Here is a 24215-nt window from a genome sequence, read left to right on the forward strand (position 1 = left end):
GAGTTAAATTTTTACTTTACAGTTTCATTCAGTTTAGGACAGTAGTTAGGACTGCCTTATCATTGTTTTTAAAGTACAGGCTGGTTTTTGAGTCCCGTGGTGCAGTTGAAGTGGTTTGCGGAAAAAAATAATCTAATAAACATCATCAGGATAAAGTGAGCTACCTTGAAAAACAAAATAAAACAAAACCTGATAAAAAAAGGGCTTTTCTTATACCAGAAGCAAGTCCCATTGTTATAGCACTACTTTGGCACCACTTTAGTTTGTGTTTTTTTCTTATAGTTAGCAAATTACATGAAAAATGTAATTCACCATATAATCTAGCTTCCACTGTGGCCAGTCTCTCCTTAAAGAGGTCATGCTGACCAGCATCTCCTGTTGCTATACTTACTATTGACAAGTACCTTATACAACTCTACTTGAAAAATGCCTAAAGGAGCCCACCACACATGGTTTTAAATGGTAGTGATAATTTAACAGGAAATTCAATTTTCCAGTATCCATTTTCTATCCTAGCAGCATTTAGTGAAGCTATGAACATGAACATCATTAATTTGACTCTTTGCATTTTTAGTTATGTGCAAGTATTGTGTTAGTGCCATGTATTTGGTGTCTGGCGAGTCCTGACCAGACCAAAGACATCTCTGTTTGTAACTGCGGCAGCAGACAAGTTTTCGGTTTAATTTTCTGATTCATTTCCTTCCCTCCCTGCTGCGTACAGTTAGTGTCTGCAAATGAGCATCTTGTGATTGCTTAAAGCTAGGTTGTTATGACCTTCCCCGGTTTGATTATTCTTGCAATACATCCAAGGAAATAAGCAGGCTATAGAAATGAAGCTGCGTTGTGGGATAATGTGTTGCAGAAATAAGCTGCAGTGTCCTTCCTCAGCTGTGCTGTGTCACATCGGGCTGCATCCACCAATTTATCCCCCTCTCTGGTCCAAGGAAGATTCCTATTGATTTGCTATCACTGAGCCAGAGTACAGAGTAAATAGGAAGTGGGTGCCCTATTATTTCTGTCAGTTGATAAAACAGAAAGGCTAGACCCCCGTGTCTTTATTCTGGGACCCTTCAGAAACCACAGGCCCTCAAGTGGGAAAAAACAACAGCTGTAAATTTGACATAAATGCCTTGTGTTCAGTAATGGCATGCTTTGAAAGTGCTGTGTGTTTAAATTATTAGTGCGGTATTAAATCCCCTGAACTTCAGGACATGATTAATGAGATTACACTTAGCATGGGAAAACAGCTATAAATGCAGACTGTATTTTCATGCATACTTAATGCGTGTCACTCTGTGGGCTACTGCCCAAACCAACAGAGGGAGGTTTGCTTCACAGGAAAAGGTTATAAGCAATCGTTTAGTGTCTGGGCATCTGCTTGACGGCGGGAGAAAAGTGAGACTAATCCATTTAGACAGGAAATAGCATGATTGCACATCTCTAATAGGTCTGACCAAGAATGATGTGTTAGTTTTACCCGGGTTAAAAGCAGTAGATAACACAGGACATCAACGGCATTGCTGGTAAACATTTCCCACTTTCCATCACAGGATTTTTCATACCTAATTCTCTCTGCATGGTATTCATTTTTAGTAACCATTCAGCTGTTTTATCCCTGGAAGTTTAAAGGTGTTGTGTTGCTATTATTGTAATCGCCACAATGCTACAGGCTTCAAATAAAAGCCTGAGACAATATTCCTCCTACAATCAGGTTTCTGTGCCCATCGCCTGGCCTACTGCTGCATCTATTTCTGCAGTGTCCCTGAAATTTCTGTGCATTATCAAGGGGAAGGACGGGCTAATCTGCACTGATTTGAAACAGGACCAAAACACTGGCTTTCCTAATCCCTCATTTTTTTATCAGGGGTGGTAAGGAGCATTTTGCCCCAGTGGGAGGGAAAGAAAGAAGGAGCTATTTCATGCTTCAGCGGTTCCACTGTTTTTTATGAAGATTTTTCCCTACCCTTCACTTCCCCCACTTCAATCCATAGTTTAACTGAATTTATAAAGCCTGTTTGCAACAGTCAGACACCTTTTAGGAGTGCCGACGTACTTTTCATAATTAGGGTTGTGTAGATGGCTGCCTCCTCTCTCTGTAGTAGTAGTAATTTAACTTTAAGGCAGATAAGGCTCTGTATCTCTGAAAAAGGAGGTGCAATTTCCTTAGCTGTCTCTCATTTTATTCATTTGACAATTGGCAAACACCTATGGCACACAGGATATAATTTGCTTCTCAGCATTACTGCATGAGCGCACCAATTTGGATTATTGTGCACATCTTTCAGATATAATTCATATAATTATGTTTCCTTACATCCTGTCAACCAATTTATTTGATAATTTACTTACTTATCTGCAGTGTTTGTGAGAAATTTCCACATCATGTCGGGCTTTCTGGCAGAACTGCTAATAGTGCACGTGGATAACATCATACTGAGGTGTCACAGTGTGTAGATTGAGAGAAATATGAGATATTCAACAACACACGCACAGCACTTATGGTGGGTACAATCAATGCAGAGAGATCTCGTGTTAATAGCTGCTGAAATATGATACCTGGAATATCAGGCTCATAATTTATTTCACATCAACTAAGAGTACATGACTTGAGTGGCATTTTCAGTGAATTCAAGGAGAGGAAACTCAAACTCTATCAGCAGCTGACATCAACTTATAAAATGCTGTTTTTTTCCACTGCTACCACAGCGAGCAGAAACACAGAGAGAAAGTGAGCTCATTGATCTGCTGTGATCTAAGCACTGCAAAAGGCACAGAGTGTAACAAGCGCTATGGAATTTACAAGGTAAGCTTTGGCAACACAACAGTGTGGGTCATCATAAGACGATGAATTACTCGAACACCTCGGTCCCAGAGGAGCACTTGAGGCTCTCTCACTGTGAAATAATTGGGCTGCAACAGTGAAACTGCTTCTCCAGTTAGAGTGCAAAGGTGGCTTTTGCTTTGTTTTGCCGTTACAAGACCACAGACAAGGCGGCGACTATTAATCAATGGATGACACGTGTGGCTGACGTCAGAAAGACGAGTTAAAGCTCAGAAACGTGGATCTGAAAAGATGCAGTGCTTGATGAGAGGACCTTTGTGTTCTGATGTGGTTGTAGTGCAGGGATTTAGTTTGGAGATGAAATATTTCTTTCCCAGGTTTGTTGGAATGGTTTTTTTTAAACAAATGATGCCTCATAAGACATATGCTTAGAAAGATATCCTTCATGAGATCCCACAAATGTAAGCTTTTTGGCATCATTTCCATTCTAATGCAACTTGCTTGTTTGTTGGCGCCAGTGTTGAGTTCATCGTTCTTATAATTTCTTGCTGCATTCCAGTTGGTTTGTTAGTCGTCCTAGGTTGTAGCAGAAGTCACAATGTGAGATGGTCATCCTAAATTTCTGACACTGTCAGAATTTTTACCCAGGCTATCACTGGTCACAAGGTCGTGACAACTGCCGTCTGTCAGCCTGTCTCCCAGTACGACATAGGAGCACTGTTTTAGAGCCACGTACAAAGATATCGCCATGATTGGTTATCTTCTGCTGGGACAGCCCAGAATCACACAGTGTAGGCAGCAGCCACAGCAGTAGCTTGCTGAATGAGTTTTGACTTGTTCAGCGTTCTTCAACACAAGAGGACCGTGAGTTGAAAGGTGCGAGGAGGACGGTGGAGAGAGAGACTGTGGGGAAGCAGATACAGGCCGGATTCAAACATGGGCCGCATGGCTTAAACCACTAGGCCATCTACACTCAATCCCTTGTCCATTTATAACTGGTCCAAAGAAACTTCCAGAAATATAATGCAGAAATCTAAGGCCCATATTAGAGCATGGGCTTTTACTTAACTGTATTGTACCTCCTTATATTGACACTGGTTTTTAATGCTGTGGTAATTCTCTTAACACTTTGACCGGTATAATTATTTGCCGTGTTTCTTTTCATGACTATATTGAGATGAAAACATCAGAAGTAGATGACTAAGTGATAACGATATCTTCATTCATGACACTCTTACAAAAGAACACAAAAGGCTGCATGAATTGCAATTATTTGCTCTGATTGGTGTGATTTACAAAGTATGTCACCTTGTCATCCGTTAATGGAAAGCTGTGATGCAGGCTGAAGTTTTTTCTTTTTTAAGCATATTCAGTCACTAAGCCTAACTTAGTCTACATAGGATTAGCTTTACTAACTTGGCTGTGAAGGTTATCATGTCTTTTATTGCTTTTCTAAGGCTGCAGAGCTCAACATTATGGGCCGTAAACTGCAGTAATGGTAGAGTTAATACTTTTAATTATAGACGCACAGTAGACTGCGTACCATCTGGATGATATATTACCACCCTGCATATCAAGTCATGCTAGGGTTTTAATTTTGGATAAATGTACTCTACAGTGTTTCCCTAAGGTCAGTAATGTTGTAATGGAACACTCTACACACTGGAACCATATTTTCACATGCTTTCACCTGTTGAACAGCGGTTGAATTTGAATTTTACACTGTTCCAACCAAATTTCCATATAGAAATTCCATCCAGTTCTCTCTGAGTCACAAACCCCTCCATCTGCAGTGGACACATTCAGGTGTTTGTGGCAGGACCTGAGCCGTCTGCAGCAGCGACGTCTCTCTTTGTTGTCAGAGCACCTCTAAACATCTTCCACAGAGACAATTACCATACCATCTGTAGCTTCCTGCCAGCCTGTAGCTCACTGTCAGCCTCTCTTCTCTCTGTCTTTCTCTCATGCACAAGCTCACACTGAGACTGATGAGAAGCTAGGTCACTGTGAATTAAAATGGATGAGTTTAATTGCGTTAATAGTCTCTTTATATTCGGTTTTGCAGTGTATTTTTTTTCCTGATATGGTTTAATAGAGCTGTAAATGGTGGATTGAATTGCCACTAATCTATTTTGTGAATCGCCTTGAGTGTTTAGCTTTGAGTCGGTGTATTGATGAGAGTCCTTGCATACATTTTCTGTAAACCTCATAGAAGCCAGTTTAATAAAGAATGTCGTCTCTGCTACATTGGGTATTGTTAGTGTGAAGGTAATGGCTAATTGCTTCAGTGTTAAAGGAAGAGAGATATTCCATTTGCAGTTCAAGAATACAAACGTGTTTCTATGCTAGCTTCCAGTTACATTAAAAGAGCTAAACTTTTAATTGAACAAACTCTTCTTAGAAGGAAAAGTGTTTCTTTGCTTGAAGATGATGTCTGCTCTAAGTGAATAAGGCTCAAGAAGAATATTGGATCATCATCTGACCTTCATCAGACAGCTGTAGCCAACATAGTGCTCCTTTTTCATCTCTACATTAATGGTCTACAGTTCTTAGAGACCAATAGCTGTGAAAAGCATTCTGATATTTTCCTGCTTTGGTATAATAAGCATGAGACACATCCATCACTGCCATGTTGATTTGCACACCAGCTAATGTAACCAGTAGATGGTAGCATTATGAGAGGCTAAATGCTAATCAGCACTGACATGACTGGTTTGCCCAGTTGGTCAAAACATCCATTAAACAGTATTTGATCTGAAGTCATGTCACATTTGCCACAAGTAATTGATGCTTTGATGACAGACCTCTGGACGCACAACTGGAAGGAGAATTAGGGGTTCATGGAGGAGATTAGCGTTATTGAAAGAGTCTGTGGATGTACATCCAATGAAATTAATGAGTTTCTATTCAGAGTGAAGCAATTCGTGTCACTTTTATTATATTTTGATTAGAAGCAGTACTTTTCTCAATACTTTAATATTTCCTAGCATTTGTTTTACAAAATATGCATCACACTATAATAGTGTTACAGTAGAAGTACAAATTAAGCAAGGATTTTTATTTTCAATTGCAGCCTTGAAATTACTCTTAGAACCCCATTTTCCAAGAGAGCTGCAATGTTGTAAATTGTAAATAAAAACATATTGTGCTGATTTGCAAAACTCTGAAACTGCATTTTTAGTTAAGACAAGCCCGATGATAAAATTTTCAAAGGGGCAATAAAGGTTTCATTTACTGGTTTTTTAATACAATAGTACTCAACTTATCAACATGTGCAATTAATTAATCATAAAGCCTATAATTAATAAGATTATTTTTTTATTTTTTTTATAATTGACCGACAGCACTAGTTTAGTCAACATGTTTCACAACACTTGTATTCAGTAACAAAAGACTTGAAAAGTTGTAAAATGCTTAAAAAAGGACAGATATAATTTATGTAATAGGGATAACTAACAACAGGTTATCAAGGTTCAAAGTTATTGATGTGACTGGGATGAAAAGAGCATTCAAAATCATTCAGCAACAGTTTTTAGTAAGAAATGTCAGTTTTCTTATCAGAGAGAATGCTGATGCTTATTTGACTGCTGATTAAATAAGGTATCATAATTACTATTTGCACTTCAATATGCCAGATTAAAAAAGCCACAAAAATATACAGTTTATTTCATGATACCTTACTGCATTTTTATCAGTTAAGCACCTCTATATTATTAGAATGCAAAAAGAAATAATAAAAAGATAGTAAACTTTTGATCAAAGTAGTTATTTTAAATTAACTGAAAAATGTCAAATAAACCTAGAGATAGTTCAGTTTTTTAATTAAAAACATACTTTGAAGAAAAAAATTCTTTCACATATGTGTCTGTAAATGATATGCCATCATTGAACAGCTACAGCATTTAGAGTAAATATAGGTATTTAAAATCAACTCATATTCATTTTGAGAAACATTCCACTCCCAAATTTAACTAGTTTACCATTTATCTTTAATGCTGTCTTTCTTTATTACAGTGCTATGAATGCTGTTTCTGATTATAGTGCGATCATCTGATTTAAGTGTTTGTGGCATGCTGGTGTTGGGCCAAAACTCCTATCATGATTTTTTTTTTTGTTTTTCATAAATGAGTGTTATTGGTTACCCTTTACATCATCCATGGGATTAACTTATTTCAAATCAATAAAACTTGTGGAAAAAAATCCATACCAGTTACTGTTAAACTTATTGAAAAATACAATGTTTTTTTTCTGTTCCCTAAAATTTGTGATTTTGGAGATATGAGGTTTTGGCCCAATGCCATCAATATATCTAATATCCACTACAGATACATAATAAATATTTAATTTGACCTTTTTTCAATTTCATTTTGAGCAGCACTATCTACTTGAAGTCCTGTGCATGACCTTTTTTAATGTATTATTTTAATTTGGACATTGTCAACATCTCTCTACCTCTCCTCTCAATCTTGTTTGCCTTCTGTGTTTGCACACAGCTTTGCAGTCTCAAACATTTCTATGAGCATAAAAAGGGTTTTTTATGCCAATTAAGAAAACAATGCACAAGCTCTCAGCTTCCAGGCACATGGCATGCATCAATTCAAAAACATTTCTGGAGTTTAGGAACACGTCATGAATCTGACACAAGTTTCTCATTCTCAAGAAGAAATTAAAGAGAAATCATGAGAGGATGTTGGTGAATGAGGTCCTATTTCTTCTCAACATAAAACTGCAAAAAAGAGCTGTGAATTTCATCATCTATAGAACATAATGTCGAGAAAAAGGGACAGCACAAAAAGTTGAACTCCATATCATTTCTATACTCCTCGTTGTCACTACACTAGAATTGTCAGGTTGAAACTGCACGCGTTTTAAATGCTGCAGATATTTCAGTGCAGAACTATTTGGTATGCTGTGTGAGCTTCAAGCATGTCTGACACAGATGAGACAGGAGACAAATCAACCCCACAGTGAGCTGAATCGTCTCATCCTGATTGGCTCAGCACTTCTAAAGCTCAGTTCACAGCGACATAGAGATGATTGCCTATAGAGTAACAGTTTATAACTTTTTCTGTGTGCTCCACAGGTACCCCCGTTACCCGGGTAACAGCTACAGATGCTGATGATCCAGTGTATGGGAACAGTGCCAAACTCGTCTACAGCATACTGGAAGGACAACCATATTTCTCTATAGACCCCAACTCAGGTAAGCGATGTTCTTTGTTTTTAATAGAAAAGTCTGCTACAGCAACATAGGGGGATTTTTTTTTATTTTGTAATTTTTTTTATTTTTAATGTGATAAAGAGGAAAGCAGAACATAGTGAGGGTCATTTTGAGCATGAAAGACACAATGGATATATACTGCAGTCATCCACAGTTTTAGACTAAAATAGCATGCCAAACACACACATAGTAGTACAGACAGAAAAAGGACACCTCTGACGACTAGAAAAGCTCTTTATGCTCTTATTCATTGTTTGCCTGACAAAGCCTGACGAAGATCGCTGAGAGGTCAAAGCGTTGCTTCATTAAATTTTAATGGGAGCTATTAATACAGCGTGCAAATCCTTTGTCTGATTCTAACCAATGGAGAACATAATGTATTCTAAAATGTAATGAATGAATGCCACGCCCATAATGGGACAAAAAGGAGTGAAATGGGCTTTACAGTGAGTCACTGATTACATCTAAGGATTACTTCAACATAGCCCTTTTCCTAAAGACAGGATGAGGCACATCAGGCCAGAACCTCTTAGTATTCAAACATCCGTCCTCTTTCATTACCTGCTATATTCTAGATAAATGAGCTTACAGGGTCAGCCCAGGTCAAGTAGTGGATGGTCAGTACGTTCAAAAGGTGGCAGAAGTTCACAGGCATTAATGGAAAAGACCTACAGATACCTGTGTATCCTGGTCGTTGTGCTACCTGTGTTTTTGTGTGCTTCTAAAGACATTTGTATGCATGCGTGTCAACAACCTGCCAGCATGACTGTGATCTGGAACGTTTATTGCATGACTGCATATTTATATTCACCAATGGGCGCTTACCTTTTAATCAGTCAACCAATGTATTTGCTATTTTCTGTATATTACCATAATTATTAAATGCTTTTAACTCAAAGTTCCTGTGTGGAACATTGGTTTCATGTTAATATTAGCGCCCCCTGTGGATAAAGCTTTACATCCTAGTTTATTGCAGTCAAATTTTTGTTTCCTGATGAAATATATACACACACACACATAAAATCAGACAAAATGCAAAGACCAAAGAATATAAATGTAGAATATTATACAAATTTCTACTGTGAATCTTGATTAATTTACCCTTTTTTTGCAGTTTGAAGTTCCATTATTTGTATTTAGACTTTTTGTTTTGCTTTTATTTTGAAGGGACAATTGACCCGTTTGTATGCAACCCTACTTTTATTTCAGAGAAAATAATATTTTGTTTTTGTGGATTGAAGATTGAGGTATAAGCTTGCCACAGAAAAATATGAATCTGCAATGGACTGAAAATTAGATAATGTAACAGTAAAAAATGACTTGTCCACTGAGATGTCTGTGAGTTTTTTTATTTATTAGAAATGAGACATTTAGGCACAGTGGTGTCTTAGTTTACATCACTGTGGCTATGGTGACTAAACCAAAGTGTGCCAAAAGGGATTTCAAAAAAGCAAATAAATAAATAAATAAATAAATAAAATAAAATAAATAAATAAATAAATGATAAAAAAGAATAAAGTAAAATAAATAAATGCCCCAAGTATGGACCTTTATTTGTCATGACTGAAGCAGTAATGTTGACAGCATGTTTTCACATCACAGCAAAAAAAAAAGAGCCTGTTTGGAAAACTATTTTTTAAAGAAGAAAATATGTTATTTTGTTCTAAAGAGAAATTTGAAAAAAATGTTATTAGAAAAATGTCTCTTCTGTATATAGAGGGATCTTCTATTTTGTGGTGCAGATGGCCCTGTGGTTAAGGCGCACTCCATGTACACCAACGACCCGGCTTCAAGTCCAGCTGGTGGCAGCTTTCCTTCATGCTGCTCCCCCACAGAATCCCTGTTTCTGACTCTATCCTCTTTATGAATAAAGGAATAAAAAGCCCAAAAAGTATATGTGTAAAAAATGCCTTAAAATATCAATTTGACTTCAAATTTTAGAAATTGTCCTTTGGAGGAATTTAATGATTTGCAGCAAACTGAGTTAAATGACCTTTTGGCAAGCAGCAAAACCTCACTCGTGATTTGAAAACCTTCAGTCTGACCTAAAGCCACAGCACAGCACTGTCTGAATATGTAGATTAGTTTAATGTTTAAGAAGAGATGTCTAGACTACATAGTAGACTGTAACATCCAAACATGAGATGAAACATCAACAAGACATCCACATCCTGATTACATGAATATGCATGAACGCTTGGCTGTGTGCTGACAGTTTCTTCTCTGTGCTGCTGTTTAGAATGGAGGCTTATACATCTTGCAGTACACATATAATTTAAATTATATTTTTAAAACAAAGCAAAATTCTTTTTATATTCATTTCATAGGCATTTGTGCTACATATACAGTGAATTAATAATAAGCGGGTGAGAAGGTGACTTTTACATATCAGTGTGCAGTGTTGGCAGGTGGCTCTGGTTCAGAAGGTTCCAGCAGGTGGAGATTCAACAGCCTCCACACCTGCTGGCCCACATGAGGTTATCCTACACTGTGCATTCGCCTGAATCTCCATACACTTCTTATGGAGTGTAAATAAAAGGATTTCTGGCATTAAAAAACACTTTCCGACAACCACGTGACGATGAGTGTTTTTCACCACTTTGTAAATGTCTACATCATTATGTAACCTCACCTCTTGTCAGCATGCCCAAAAGGGACCACATTAACAAATGCATGCTAAAAGGGAGCTGACAATGTTGGTTATTGCTTAGAAAGTTGTATAACAACAACAGGACTGCAGGTAACTTAGCCCATCTGTTTTTGGAAATGCTTGTAAATTATCGCTGCGTGAGGCTGCTGTTAACTCCGACTCCCAGGCTCGCTCAGTTTCTCTGCCTCCTCCCTCTACAGCTGCACACAACATAAACACTGCATGGGGATGAAAAAATCATGTAGCACTGGGGGCACTTCAACTTAAATGATGAGTGTATACCTTGATGTAAAACAGAAAAATGCAGCAGTATGGAAGGAAGAAAAAGTAATATGTTAACACTTCAATGACTTGATTCCTGAGCTACTTAAATTACCATGACAGACAATCTGAATAACAATAATGTAGCTGCATATAATTTCAACACTCATTAGAAAACTAAAGTGTGCTGTAATGACAGATAATGCAACAATTTGGCAAAGATAAACACCAAGATGTGACATTTAGTCTTTCAACTCTATATGGAAATACATTTGTTGGTCAGCAAGCAAAAACCTGCATATTTTATTTTCTTTGATAAGAAATAAAAGGTGAATCCCTCTCTATTGGATGGATAAAATATCCTACTGCCTAGAACACCCCAAATTTGAAATTCGGTGCATATTTGAAATCTTGATGCATAACTATAAAATGCATTAACCGCAAGATGGTGAAAATATTCAACTTGATACCCAAGAGAAAGAATATAGTTAGATACATTGAAATCAGATGACTTTATCTGAATCCATCAATAGATTTGGTTAAAATTATGACAGCAATCAACAGAGCACTGCTGATGTGGTTGAAAAACTGACAAGAGTGCTCAAGACTCAAGGGCACACTCACACTAGACAGTCTGTACTGTGCCCCGTCATGTTTGAGTGCTCCATAACACGGTCAGGCACAGTGCACTTCCCTGGCCGTGGCAAGGGTGGAAGAGAGTATTTAAAAAAGGGTCAGGATGCTTATGCAGACACAAGCATGGGTAGGCAATGTGGACTCTATTTACACTATATGGATAAAAGAATGAATTCAAATGTATGGATTTGGGTGTTTCAATGGATCTGTTTCCATAAGTGTACAAACTCAAGCACCTAGCCATGCAGTCTCCATTTGTGATACAAAATAGTTCTTTCTGTGTAGCTCAGTGACTTCAAGTGTGGTACTGTGTAGGATGCCACCTTTGCAATAAGACAGTTCGTGAAAGTCCATCCCTGCTGGATATTCCACAGTCAACAGTAAGTGATATTATTTAGTTAGTCAGTTTATTTGTCCCCGTAGGGAAATTGTACAAATTATTCGAAAGTGGAAGCGTTTAGGAACAACAGCAACTCAGTCATAAAGCAGAAGACCTCGTAAAATCACAGAGTGGGGTCAACAACTGGTTAGGCACACGGTGTGTGAAAGTTGCCAACGCTCTGGTGATTCCATAGTTGAAGAATTGTGAACATCCACTGAATTAATTTAAGCAAATATAAAAAAAAGAAAAACTGTGCCACCAGAACTTCATGGAATGAGCTTCCATGACTGAGCAGCTGCATGCTAGCCTCACATCACCAAGTTCAATACCAGATGGAATAAGTTGAAGCACTATAACACTGGACTGTGGAGCAGTGGAAATGTGTTCTGTGGAGTGACGAATCCTGGTCCTCTGTTTGGCAGTCTGTCTGGGTTTGGGGAATGCTTGAGCATTATCTGCCTGACTGCATGGTGCCAACTGTAAAGTTTGGTGGAGGAGGAACGATGGTATGGCGCTGTTTTTCCAGATTCATGTTAGGCCCCTTATCTCCACTGAAGGGCAGTCTTAATGCTTCAGCAAACCAAGACATTTTGGAAAATGCTATGCTTCCAACTTTGTGGAAACAGTTTGGGGAAGGCCCTTTTCTATTCTAACCTGACTGTGCCCCAGTGCACAAAGCAAGAACTATAAAGACGGTTTGATGAGCTTTGTATGGAAGAACTTGACTGGCCCCCACAGAGCTCTGAACTCGTCCCCACTGAGCACCTTTTGGATGAATTGGAACAGAGATTTTGAGCCAGGCCTTCTCATCCAACATCAGTGCCTGACCTCATAAATGCTCCACAGAATGAATGGGCACATATTCCCACAGAAATACTCCAAAATCTTGTGGAAAGCCTCCCAAGAAGAGTGGAGGCTGTCAAAGCTCCATTACAGTCCCTGACGATGTGATGGCCAGGCGGCTGAATACTTTTGTCCATAAAGTGTATGATTGGTGTGCACTGATGTACCACCTTGCATTGTAGAGAAATCCAGGAGTTTATCCAACCCAAACCGATCAAAACAAGCCACAGAGTGAGCGCAATTTTGTCATTGGTCTTTGTGTTGTTCTTTGGGATGACTTTGAGACAGTGCTTCTTGTAAAAAATGCCACACATATGTCCTATTATGAAGTGATGACATATGCACATGACATTATCATACTTAGGTCTGGAGCAATGTGAGGACAGGCCAGCAAGGGACTGGGGAGAGAAGTTGGTCTTGCCTCGCCTTGGTCTGAGTGCACCGTAAAGGGATAATCTTCAACAAAAATAAAGATAAATAAATAAATAAAAAAAATAAAGAAATCCCTTTGTGAGACTTAGAAAGGAATATTTAATCTTTTCTTAGAAAAATATGAATAAAAAAATAAAAAGAAGGAAACAAGTTGAAAACATAAAGCAATAAAACAATACTAAAATTCCAAAAACTCTAAATTCGGGGTAAGCAAACACATTTGTCAGCACCATGTGTTCTAGTAAACAAAATATGATGAAAAATATAAGGGAAAAAAAAACACTTAAATGTCAAATAATATTGAAAGTTGTCTTCCCTCTGTGAGCTTATTGCATCAGCTTTATTCGGGGGCCATTTTGTTGTTTCCTTCAAGCACAAAGCTTAAGCAAGCTTCACATATTGCAATAGACCAGAATAACAATGAGAAAAGATTCCTGCTAGTTGACTCAAATCTAGATTCAAAATGCAATAGAAGTACAATAAATCACTCATTGTGATTATTAAGGTCATTTAGGCTCATAAATCATGGTGTTAACATTTTTATTGAGAGAACAGCGTGAGAATAAATCAAAGACATATCAGAAAAGTAAGCTCCTGTTGTTACATACATTGTTACAACAAAGCACAATCAAAAACACATGAATGAACTAACGTGGTAGTTCTAGCAATGAATTTAACCCTTTATGGAACCATATATGGCCACTTTGGTCAACTTCCTTTGTGGCGTACCCCGAACTCTGTGACAGTTATTTTTCTCAGCCAATCAGTGGAGATCAGTCGACATCACAAAAAAATGACATCACACCATTTAACCAATAAAAAGTTGCCTAGATCAAATGGCCCTTAAATCATATCTAACAGTGAGAATTTGATGAAACTCACACATTATAAAGGTAAATGGAAGTGTTAAATTTCATGACAAGTTTTGTTAAGTATTTCTAGCAATTACTGAGATTGTAGTGTGAAAAATGGAGGAACCCTGTTTGTGCCTACACCCAGGGGTGTACAATGTTGTCTCTGCTGAGACATATGGCCAACTCTTCTGGCAGCCATACTAAGGGTATTTTCTTAAAAGAAAGCTCATTATATATAAGATGATAGTACTCTATAGTGTAGTTAGATGATACCAAAGGTTTATAAAAAAAAAAAAAAAAAAAATTAAATGTGAGCCTGTGGTAAATTTGACTGATTTGAAGAAATTTTCAAGGTGTACAAAGTAAAATATGAGTGAATATTGGTTATTTTTATAACATTATAACAGTTTGAACTAATGTGATTTATATCAGTTTATTTCTGCTTAAATTCATGAAGACATTCAGCTATGGTGTAGGTTTTTTAGGTTTTCTCATGAATAAATTAATAGTATAAATAGTGAAATATTTGTGATTTTAGTCCGTTTTACACTGTATAGCAGTTTTAATAAACTCAAATGACATAAACATGACATTTTTAATGTGAGTCTCATCACTGCTAAAATTGGCTTGGTTATTCAGTTTTGGGGATTTTTTTTTTAGGGTTCCTGTTAGAATTATAATATAAAACTGTTGGCACCACCATATCTTATACAGTAGTTTGAATCCAATCATGTATTTTCTCCAAAATAGGTCAGAATCTAAAGTCAACCTCACCAATCTGATGTTTCTGACCCTGTTAGGAAAGACTGAAGCCATCTTAGGTGACTCTGTCAGGTCTGATTTGTCCCTGTTCCATGTCCTAATGTCCTAATTAAAATGTCATTATGTACCTCAGAAATAATCATGTGTATACATAGAATATTTTGTATCTAAATATTAGATTTAATATGTACACATTTGACTTTTTTATGCGTTTATTTCCATAACTAACATTTTAATATACATACACTTTCTTTCTGCCATAAATTGGCAAGGAGCCATATATGGGCACTTCATTGGCCTTTATTTTCACCATGATAGTGGACAATAGTAAGAAAATGGCAACATTAAGAAAACAAAACAAAAACAAAACAAAAAACAGTATTTGGATGTCCACCAATAATATTCAAGGGCTTAAATTTTTAATTTCTAAGTTTTTCAGTGAGGCCCCTATGAGAGAGAAGCAGACATCACAAATGTAAATTATTATCTTCACAGAACTTTCTTTTACTATAATATGCCTAATAAAGCTGAGTTAGTTTGTCTAAAGAAGCAGTTAGAACGGCTCTGAATGAGACTGATAGACCAGGGAGTCTAAGCTGCACATGTAGGTGGATGAGAACAAAATCATGTCTGTTTGACATAATACATCAATGCTTGTCCTGGTTTACTTCAGTGCATTATCAGTCACATTTTATAAGCTGTAACAAAAGGCTGCTACAATACTAGATTCACAAAGTTACAAAACGTAGAGTTAGCAGAGATGTGCACCACACAGTTGCGTGTTTCCATCAGCTGGATGATTGGTCGTCCTAAATGCCAAATGGACCAGTGTACTCATATGTTGCTGTGTAGAATCACTGTGTTATGAATTCAGGATAATAATAACAATAATAATTACTTCCTCCCTTCACAAGACGGACTCTTCAGCAGCGTCATCATGCATAAAGTTATCTCCAAACAGATTCCAGATTGGATCTTTAATTGCTTTTCCAGCTGACTTTCTAACACGTGTCTGTAAGCAATATGATTAAATAATGGTGAAATTACATTAATAAGAAATGAGATGGAAATCGACTGCTCACAATTTGGGAAAACAGCAACACAATAAACAAGCTTCCAGAGAGGGAGTCTCCAAATTTATGTACATAATTAGGATGAAATTCAACAAAATAGAAATGTGGCTTGTCCTCGCTTCTATAGGCGTCACAATTGTGAGGCATCTGCAGCCGGAACGTGGCTTTAGAAAACCCACTGAACGGACAATTTAAGGATTAGCATTCATGCTTTGTGTGGTTGTGAAGCACATGCAGATGGCTCATTCAAGTGAGCCAGATGTTTTAATGAATGTTAATGAAAAATAAAAGGTAAGGGGAAAACAACCATTAGAATGCGTTTGACACTTACGATGCCACGTTAGAAATGAAAAGCATTCAATAAATAAATAAACATCCTGCCCCAATTCATCACTTGGTTAATGGTCGGTGAAAAAAAAAAAAGTTGAGGCAAATATCTATGGAAATGAGTGTTTGTCTATCCTCCCTTTTCAGTGATTAGGAATTAATTTGAATAATTAACGATGATCAACAGAGATGAGTGTTGCTCTTCGTTGGCTGACTGGGGTGTGTTTGTGTGCGTGCGTGAAAGAGAAAGTACAAGCGACTTGTTTGTTGCTCTTCTATTTATGGATTCATTTGTTTGTGTGACTTCAGGAGAGGTGGGTCCACCTTGTTGACGCTGGCTCTAAATCCAAACTTATTTTGGTTTTCACTGCTTGGACGAGCCAAATTATATGGTTTATCAAGTCTAAATACAGCATACCGCCACATTTTTGAGATCATTTCTTCAATAAGTACGAGAAGTAAAAAGAGACAAGTTGAATTAGAATCTCTCATTCAAGTGTATTTGCATGGTTTAAAAGCAGAGACAAGTGTCTCATTATGTTGAATCCTATATGCTTACTTACCCAGACCTTCAGTTGTCTTTCTGTGTACCTCATGTGCTCCAAGGACAAAGATGCACATCATTCTGTATGCTTTATAAACTGTCCTATTATGAAAAAAGCTTCAGAGTAAATACCATTCCATGCTTAACCTGAGGTGCTGGAATTCATCTAGAGTTAGCGTATCTTTGAAACTTACAGGGCTTTTTTCAAGTTTTCACCATTTATAAATATTTATATTAATATTAAATATTTATCATTTTACTAGTAGTAGCTATCAGAAAGAAGATATCCTTTATTGATCTCTCAAGAGGAATTCAATTTTACCCTCTGTTGTTGAGACGTTGCATACTTAGGGTGAAATGCATGCATATACACAAACAGTATCCCATGGACATTGCACTGCACTAATGTAACAGTGAAAGAGCACACATGAAATCAGCATGTCCCACTTACTCAGTTCCCTCTGCATTCACACACTGAAGGCTAAGGCTGCTGTGCAGATTGGCCATCAGTAATGACTGATCACATTCATACCCATCCTTATACATTCACACGCCAAGACACAGCTGTGGGAGCAAATTAGGCTTGAGTGTCTTGCCCAAGGACATATCGACATGTGACTGTAGGAGGTTTAGATCGAGCCCCAGACCTTCCGGTTTAGGGATGACCAACTCTACCTACTCAGCCAAAGACCCAAACTGATTATGTCCAACTCCACGCTTCACTTCCATCCCTGTATCAGTCTTTAAGCTGACACTACATAAACTGTGTCTGCACCTGTCCAAAAGTGCATGGTTCTTACTCTAGCACTCACCTTTGACTGTTTTCTCCCTGGCTGTCCTCTACAAATCTATGCGGTTTGACCTCCGGTTCAAAGTGTGGCATCAGCACTGTGGGGCATTCACATGCTTACGCCAGCATGGCGTAAATCAAGGAATGAAGGTTTTTATAGGGCTGTCGGGATTAATCACATTAATCATGATTAACTAAAATCCGCAATTAGTGCATTAATTATTTTTTAATTGCGATTAATTGTATGCTACTGTCCCTCTAAGGACACTTCAGTGACGCCGCTGCAGTGTCTCCCTACAGCCACAGTGATGAAAAAATACCCACCATCATATTGTCATCATACTGGGTAATCCCTCCTATGACATCATATACCCATGTGAAAACAGAAAACACCTGCCACTATTTAAGATTAGAGAGCAACTTCATTCCACCTAAGCCGTTTGGCTCATGGCCTTCAACAGGGCCGTCAAGAAACACAAACATGAGTCTGTCTTCTTAATTTTCTGTTGACCTTTTCTTTGTAGTCAAGTATCTATTCTGTGGATTCTCTGCCTGTATCAGGTGCATGAGACACAGTACTTTGTTTTGGCTCCAAACTATATCACATTTGCAGTATGTCAGTAAGCTTGTGAAGCAGATGCTGTGCCACACTTCATGTGTGTCATCAAGCAAATCCATCTTGCAATGCTCCAATCTACAACTTTTGTGCCAGACCTAAAAATGGCCCGGACCAATCAGCATCATTTGAGGAGAACAAGTGCTTAGTTGTGCTGGAAGCAAATAGCAATGGTTGCCACTGGTGTAGCATTTAGCTTGGATGTAGCTATAGTATAGCAACATTTTTTTTTAAGAACTGGACCACACTTTTGTATTAAAACAAGAGTAAAGAGCCAAACTGAAAGCTTTGTAATGAGAGAAAAGGTGTTTTCACTCTTTTACCAACCTGCTTCCTCATGAGTTTGCAAGAGTAGCAGGTGGGGTTTAGTTGCATACAACAACTGCTACCACTGTAACAACTAGCTCAGATGTAGCTGTAGAAAAGTGGCAGCTTAATCAGACCCTGACCACATTTCTTTATCATAACAAGAGCAAAAAGCCAAACAAAAAGTTTATTTTGGTAGAGAACATTGTTTTGCATGTTTTGCATGTCTACAGCCTTATTTTGTCTTGCCTCTCTGATTGGCCCATTGTGAATGTGACAGACAGAACATTCATCCAATCACCTCCATCCAGCCATCCAGTTTCTATACCCCTTATCCTGTTGGGGGTCATGGGGGGGCTGAAGCCTATCCCAGCTGTCATTGGGCAAGAGGCGGGGTACACCCTAGACTAGTCACCAGGAAATCACAGGGCTGACATTTAGAGACAGACGACCAGGAACTCTCATGTTCACATCTACGGCCAATTAAGAGTGATCAATAAACCTAATGAGCATGTTTTTTTGTTGGTGGGAGGAAACCAGAGCACCTGGAGAGAACCCACATGTGCACGGGGTCCAATCACCTTCTGAGAATATTTTGCAAAGTCCTACCCTTACCAAACACATTCTATGGGAGCTTAGATGAATGTATCCATGCAATGCATATATGAAACAGTCTATCTGGCCTGTCAGTTTAATACAGATCCCACCTGAGGGGTACTCTGGCTTTGATTCAGTACAGCAAAAGGATATGGGAAAGTGCTGTCCATTCTAATACAGTCAAAGTGAAACAAGCGGCTTTGTCCACAAAGGGTACTGCAGTCTGACTTTTTCTAGAACAGATTAAACAAGCTTTCCTTTGTGTAATAATTGTTTGTTAACCTTGGATGATTTTTGGACATCTTAAATGTTTAAGTTCTGTCACTGTGCAGTTGTGGGAAGTAGTTTGGCCAATCCACAATGTCATCTTTTTAACTTCAAAACTGTTTGTTTCTCTGGAAAATGCAAATATGACACTATTATGTAGGATTGTGTGCCTCTTTGTCAGTAAATGACAGGCTGATAATTTAATGATCATGTAGCCCATCAAACCAAACATAGTGCATGCATTTTGTTGACTCTTTCATTTTTCTACTTATTCGATTAAAACTGGATCAGTAGAAAAGGCAGTTCAGTCATCAAAGATAGTGAGCAAAATGCTTCATAAAAAGGGTCAAGGCATAATAAAAAAGGTTGTGGCTGTTGGAGAAGTGGTCTAATATAACCCTCTAAAAAAAAAAAAAGTTTTATTCTTTTGTTTAGTTTTAAGATTGATTTTTTTCCGAGACAATGTGAGGAATTTAAATGCCTCAAACCAAGTAATAAAACTGAATAAATTAAGTATATTATTCTAAAGTGTGCATTTATCATTTGCAGAAATCATCTTAATAATTGGTTTGTAATTCTTGCAGTCTTGCTGCTAGCTGAAGCAGCTTTTTTTTTTCTTAGAATACCTGATTTTTCTCCTCCTCACCCCCTAGTTGTTTAGATCATCAATGCTGCGTGTGACCTCCAAAAGCAAAACTGACCCTGAAATCGAGCTGCATCTCAAAGAAAAATCTATCTGAAGGAAAGAAAATGCAGGCACAGACAACATCCTAACCCCTCCCACATTTTTCATCATAGCTGAGCATATTCTCATTGTCTGAGGCAGCTCAGGACCAAGGCAGGGTGTCATGCCAAAGCCTGGCTTTTATGAGGGGTTTTATATTCATTTGATGATCCTGCGGGCCTCTGTTTCCTGAGTGGATTATCCGTATATGCCTGTGCTGAGCCCTTTTTATATTCATCGCCGTGGCAGAGTCAATAAGGTCCATTCTGCATACAATATTCAAGATTATACAAGACAGACAGCATAATTCACACTCAATCAGAATACAAATGACTGCAGACGGAGGAGCAACACATTGGAAAACAAACACAGCTGATTCTCAGGGCTGGGGATGGCTCAGGCATGGCCACCTCAGCGTGCTCACGCAGACTGTGCTTTCTCAAGGAGTAAACCTGCAGGGAAATCTATACCTGGGCTTGCTTTGGAATCCTTATTTTGCAAAGCCTTTATCCCAAATAATACGTGTTGCAAAAGAAGGGGGAGTAAGGTGGGCTTGAAGGTTACAGTGTGCCGTCCTTGTGCATACTCACTCGTGGATCATTAAAGTGATGTGCGGGGATATCACTCATGTTTATAATTGCATTAATGTGTTATGAACTGTTTCCACCTCCAGCAACCATAAAAGTTGCCCTCCACGGGATGGACCGGGAGATGAGGGAGGAGTACCTGGTGGTCATTCAGGCGAAAGACATGGGGGGCCACATGGGCGGCTTGTCTGGAACAACGACTGTCACGGTCACGCTAACGGACATCAATGACAATCCACCAAAATTCTCTAAAAGTAAGTTCTTCTAAAACCTCTAATATCCCAAATCAAATGAAGAGCCAAAGACAATTGATGCTGCTTGAAATGTATTTCTTTGATTAGTCTTAATTGGAAAAATAAATATAATTTTGCAAATTTCATTAAAAGGCTCCTCAGAAACGGAGTGCTATAATTTCCAATCATGATGCACTGTTAAATTTGATCAAGATTTCTAGAAACTCAAATGCTGTGTCTATTCCTGCCCAGGTTTATATGAGTTTGTCATCTCTGAAGACCTGCCAATAGGGAAAATGGGCGGCAAGGTGAAAGCAAACGATAGAGACATCGGCGAGAATTCAAAGTCAACATACAGCATCGTGGAGGGGGATGAACAGGGCATGTTTGAGATCATCACAGACACGCAGGCACAAGAAGGGATTCTCCGACTGAAAAAGGTAAGGCCTGTTGTAGAAACTGACCTAAGAAAGCCAAAGTCAACTAGTCTAGCTTTGTCTCTTGTCCGGGGTCCCAAACTTTGTCCTGTGAGGGATTTTCATGTAACATCAGCCTCTGGCAGGGCCTCACAAAAAAAATCCTCAAATTTCTAGTACATTATAATGGCAAATATCAACAATTAAATATGTCTCTACTTAACAGGATGTCAAGGTACATTTTTAGGCACACCACTGCCTTTTTATCTTCACACATTAAAGCCACACTTGATGTATGCTAGCTAATACCACTGGGTTTTCAATGTTCATGTATTGTAGTATTCTGTAGTTGTGACTCCTTAGCAGCTACATCAGGATTCATCTGGTCATTTGATGGTCTACTGATTGGCTAGAGGATTTTATTAGTGCTGGTCATTGAAAAAGATTCTGGTAAATTAAAGAGAATATCAGGGGCATGGGAAAATTATCTGTTTACAAATACACACTTTTAGGGCAGAGTTAGGTGTGGATGTGGCAAGTAAGCACAGCCTAGGGTACTGCCTGTAGGGGTAGTAGGGTTGCCCTGGTCTTGCTGTAGATGTCCCAAGGGCCTGAAAACTGCTGGCAGTCTCCAGGTGTATCACCAGGAGTGAAAAGGCATGGACAAACGAAACTGCATCAAGAGTAAATGCTCTTGCGACATACATGTTGTGTTGACATGTGTTGAGCTTGACTCTAGCCACCCTCCTTTCCCTCTCCAGCCCACATCAGGTGTTTTCAGACAGACAGTTCTGGTTCTGGCTTTGGTTCCGTTCTGGAGTCTCAGAACCTTGGTGCTTTCTGGCGAACCTGCCCGCGTTCGCACTAGTTTAAGCAGAACCAAAGTGGGAGAACACGGTGGACATGTATAACCACCTCCAGCTTCCACTTTTGCACAAGCCTGTCCTGCTGTCCCAGTATTCCTTCTTCAGTTTATTGAGTTTATTAATTATTTGGTCTGGTGTTCAGGTAAACCCAGCCTTCGCTATCTCTTCTGCAAGTTTGGCATATAACATGGTCTTCCCTGTACTCCTCTCCAGTTCACCTGGAATTCTGTCAACGCCCAGATCACAACCAAACATTTTGTCTCTACAGCAGACCACTTTTTCTCCATTTTCTGCTCCTCTTCACAGCCTACAATGTGATATGCCCACTGATGATGTCACGGTTGAAAGAACCAACTATTTTTGGTTCCAGCTGAGAACCAACTTTAAAGGCTCAGAGCTAATTTTTTCCTGGTTTGAACGTGCCAGCTGGTTCAAAATTAGGTTCAGTATTCGGAACTGGCACAGAGTCCTGCCAGTCTGAAAAGCCTAATCTTCTGCCCATGACATCACATGTTGAGTTGATTTTTAATTTTTGGCCCATTTTTCTCTCTTCCAAGTTTCTGCAACCCCTTCTAGTGCCTACTAGCAACCCTACTATGTCACAAACTGACCATCAAACACAACATAGACCTTTGAGAGCTGAATCTTGAAAGAATACAGCAGTAACATGTCCCAACCAGTACTCAAAAACTGTGTAAAAATGTCAGATCTATCTCTGCTAATTGAAGCTTTAAGAGAAATCCTGTCTTAATGCTAATCTGTGATAAAGGAACCATCATAGACTTAAATGTAATTTTGCTATACTTCGTTTGTGTCCTGCTAATGCTGAACCAAAATCTATGCTCTTGTATGCATTAGTTTTCTTATTGACCTTTCAGTAGCAAGTTTCAGCAAATGTAGGCATTGGGTGTTCATTGGAATGTTCAGATAATGGTTGGGCAAAATGTCAATACTTTTAAAAGGATGAAAATCTGTTATTTCAGTGACCTACTGTAGCAAAAAGTGAGGAATCTTTAAAGAGACAGCATATCTTCAGGCGTCTTTTTAACCAAAAGCTGCTGCAAGAGGACGAGAGTACTGTCTAAACTGCACAAAGAGGCAATATTCATGTGTGTCTCTTTGTTCTATTTTGACCATGTGCAAACGTTTTTCTGTTAATTCTGGTAATTGAATACAAGATTTCTTAAAGTCTTGGATGTAGTGGACTTTCATTTTTGATGTCATGATATCTGTATTTACTGTTTCTTAGTATCAATGTAGAATCTGTACACAGAAGCCTGGTTTGAGAGCGTATTGTAGGTCGTGTATTATATTTGTGGTCCAAGCTTTATGGACCAGTTACATTCCTGCAGGTTTTATATGTGTAGGGAAATTAATCCATGTAAACACCCAAAACAGCACAAAAACTCATATTAACATTTCAACTGCTGTTGATAGTATTCCAACGATATCTCGTGCAGATAACAATCCATAAAGATCAAACATTTTAACTCAAGCCACATTATCTGCTTGATGCTGTGAAGCCATTCAGGTTTCAATTCCTATGCATCAGAAGTGGTCAGTCAAACTTTCATTTAACAAACACATATTTAGAAAGCCGTCTTCTTATTCTCTTGAGGACAAACCTGACAAAGATTGGCTTCAAACCTGTATCATTATGCTTTGCAACCTGAATTAATACCTATTAAATATGTGTAAATCATGTGAAAATCATCTGGGTTTCTCTGGCATTTTCTGCTGAACTAGTCAGAGTAAGAGCAGGCTGGTTGTACAGCTAGAGCAAGTCCTGGAAATTGAAATGTCTTACACAACTTAGTGATACTAACTGGCAGAAGGCTGGAGCTAATTGTCTACCCATAAACACATTATACTTGTTTTTTGATTATTTGAATTTCATTTCTTGTAGTTTAGTTTTTAAATGAGTTTGAGCTTCTTGTGATTTTTTAAATGATAGCTGTGTGTTTTTAATTTGTTTTATTTACACTCACTAGCCATTTGTGGTTTAAGTTGTGTTTAACTGGACTGCATTACTCTAACAGATGTTCA

The 24215-nt window shown here is 38.3% G+C and overlaps 1 protein-coding gene across 2 annotated transcripts in view; it reads left to right on the forward strand.

Annotated features, from left to right (window-relative positions):
* Nucleotides 1-24215, forward strand: part of cdh8 (cadherin 8) — a 173778-nt gene that overhangs the window by 99211 nt on the left and 50352 nt on the right. For both annotated transcript variants that reach the window (XM_041787257.1, XM_041787264.1), the window contains exons 4-6: nt 7866-7985; nt 20741-20908; nt 21140-21327. In XM_041787257.1, the coding sequence (XP_041643191.1) occupies nt 7866-7985; nt 20741-20908; nt 21140-21327 (476 nt within the window). The remainder of the gene's footprint in view (nt 1-7865; nt 7986-20740; nt 20909-21139; nt 21328-24215) is intronic.

This window comes from Cheilinus undulatus, linkage group 1, assembly GCF_018320785.1.
Source record: "Cheilinus undulatus linkage group 1, ASM1832078v1, whole genome shotgun sequence".
NCBI classification, from domain to species: domain Eukaryota; kingdom Metazoa; phylum Chordata; class Actinopteri; order Labriformes; family Labridae; genus Cheilinus; species Cheilinus undulatus.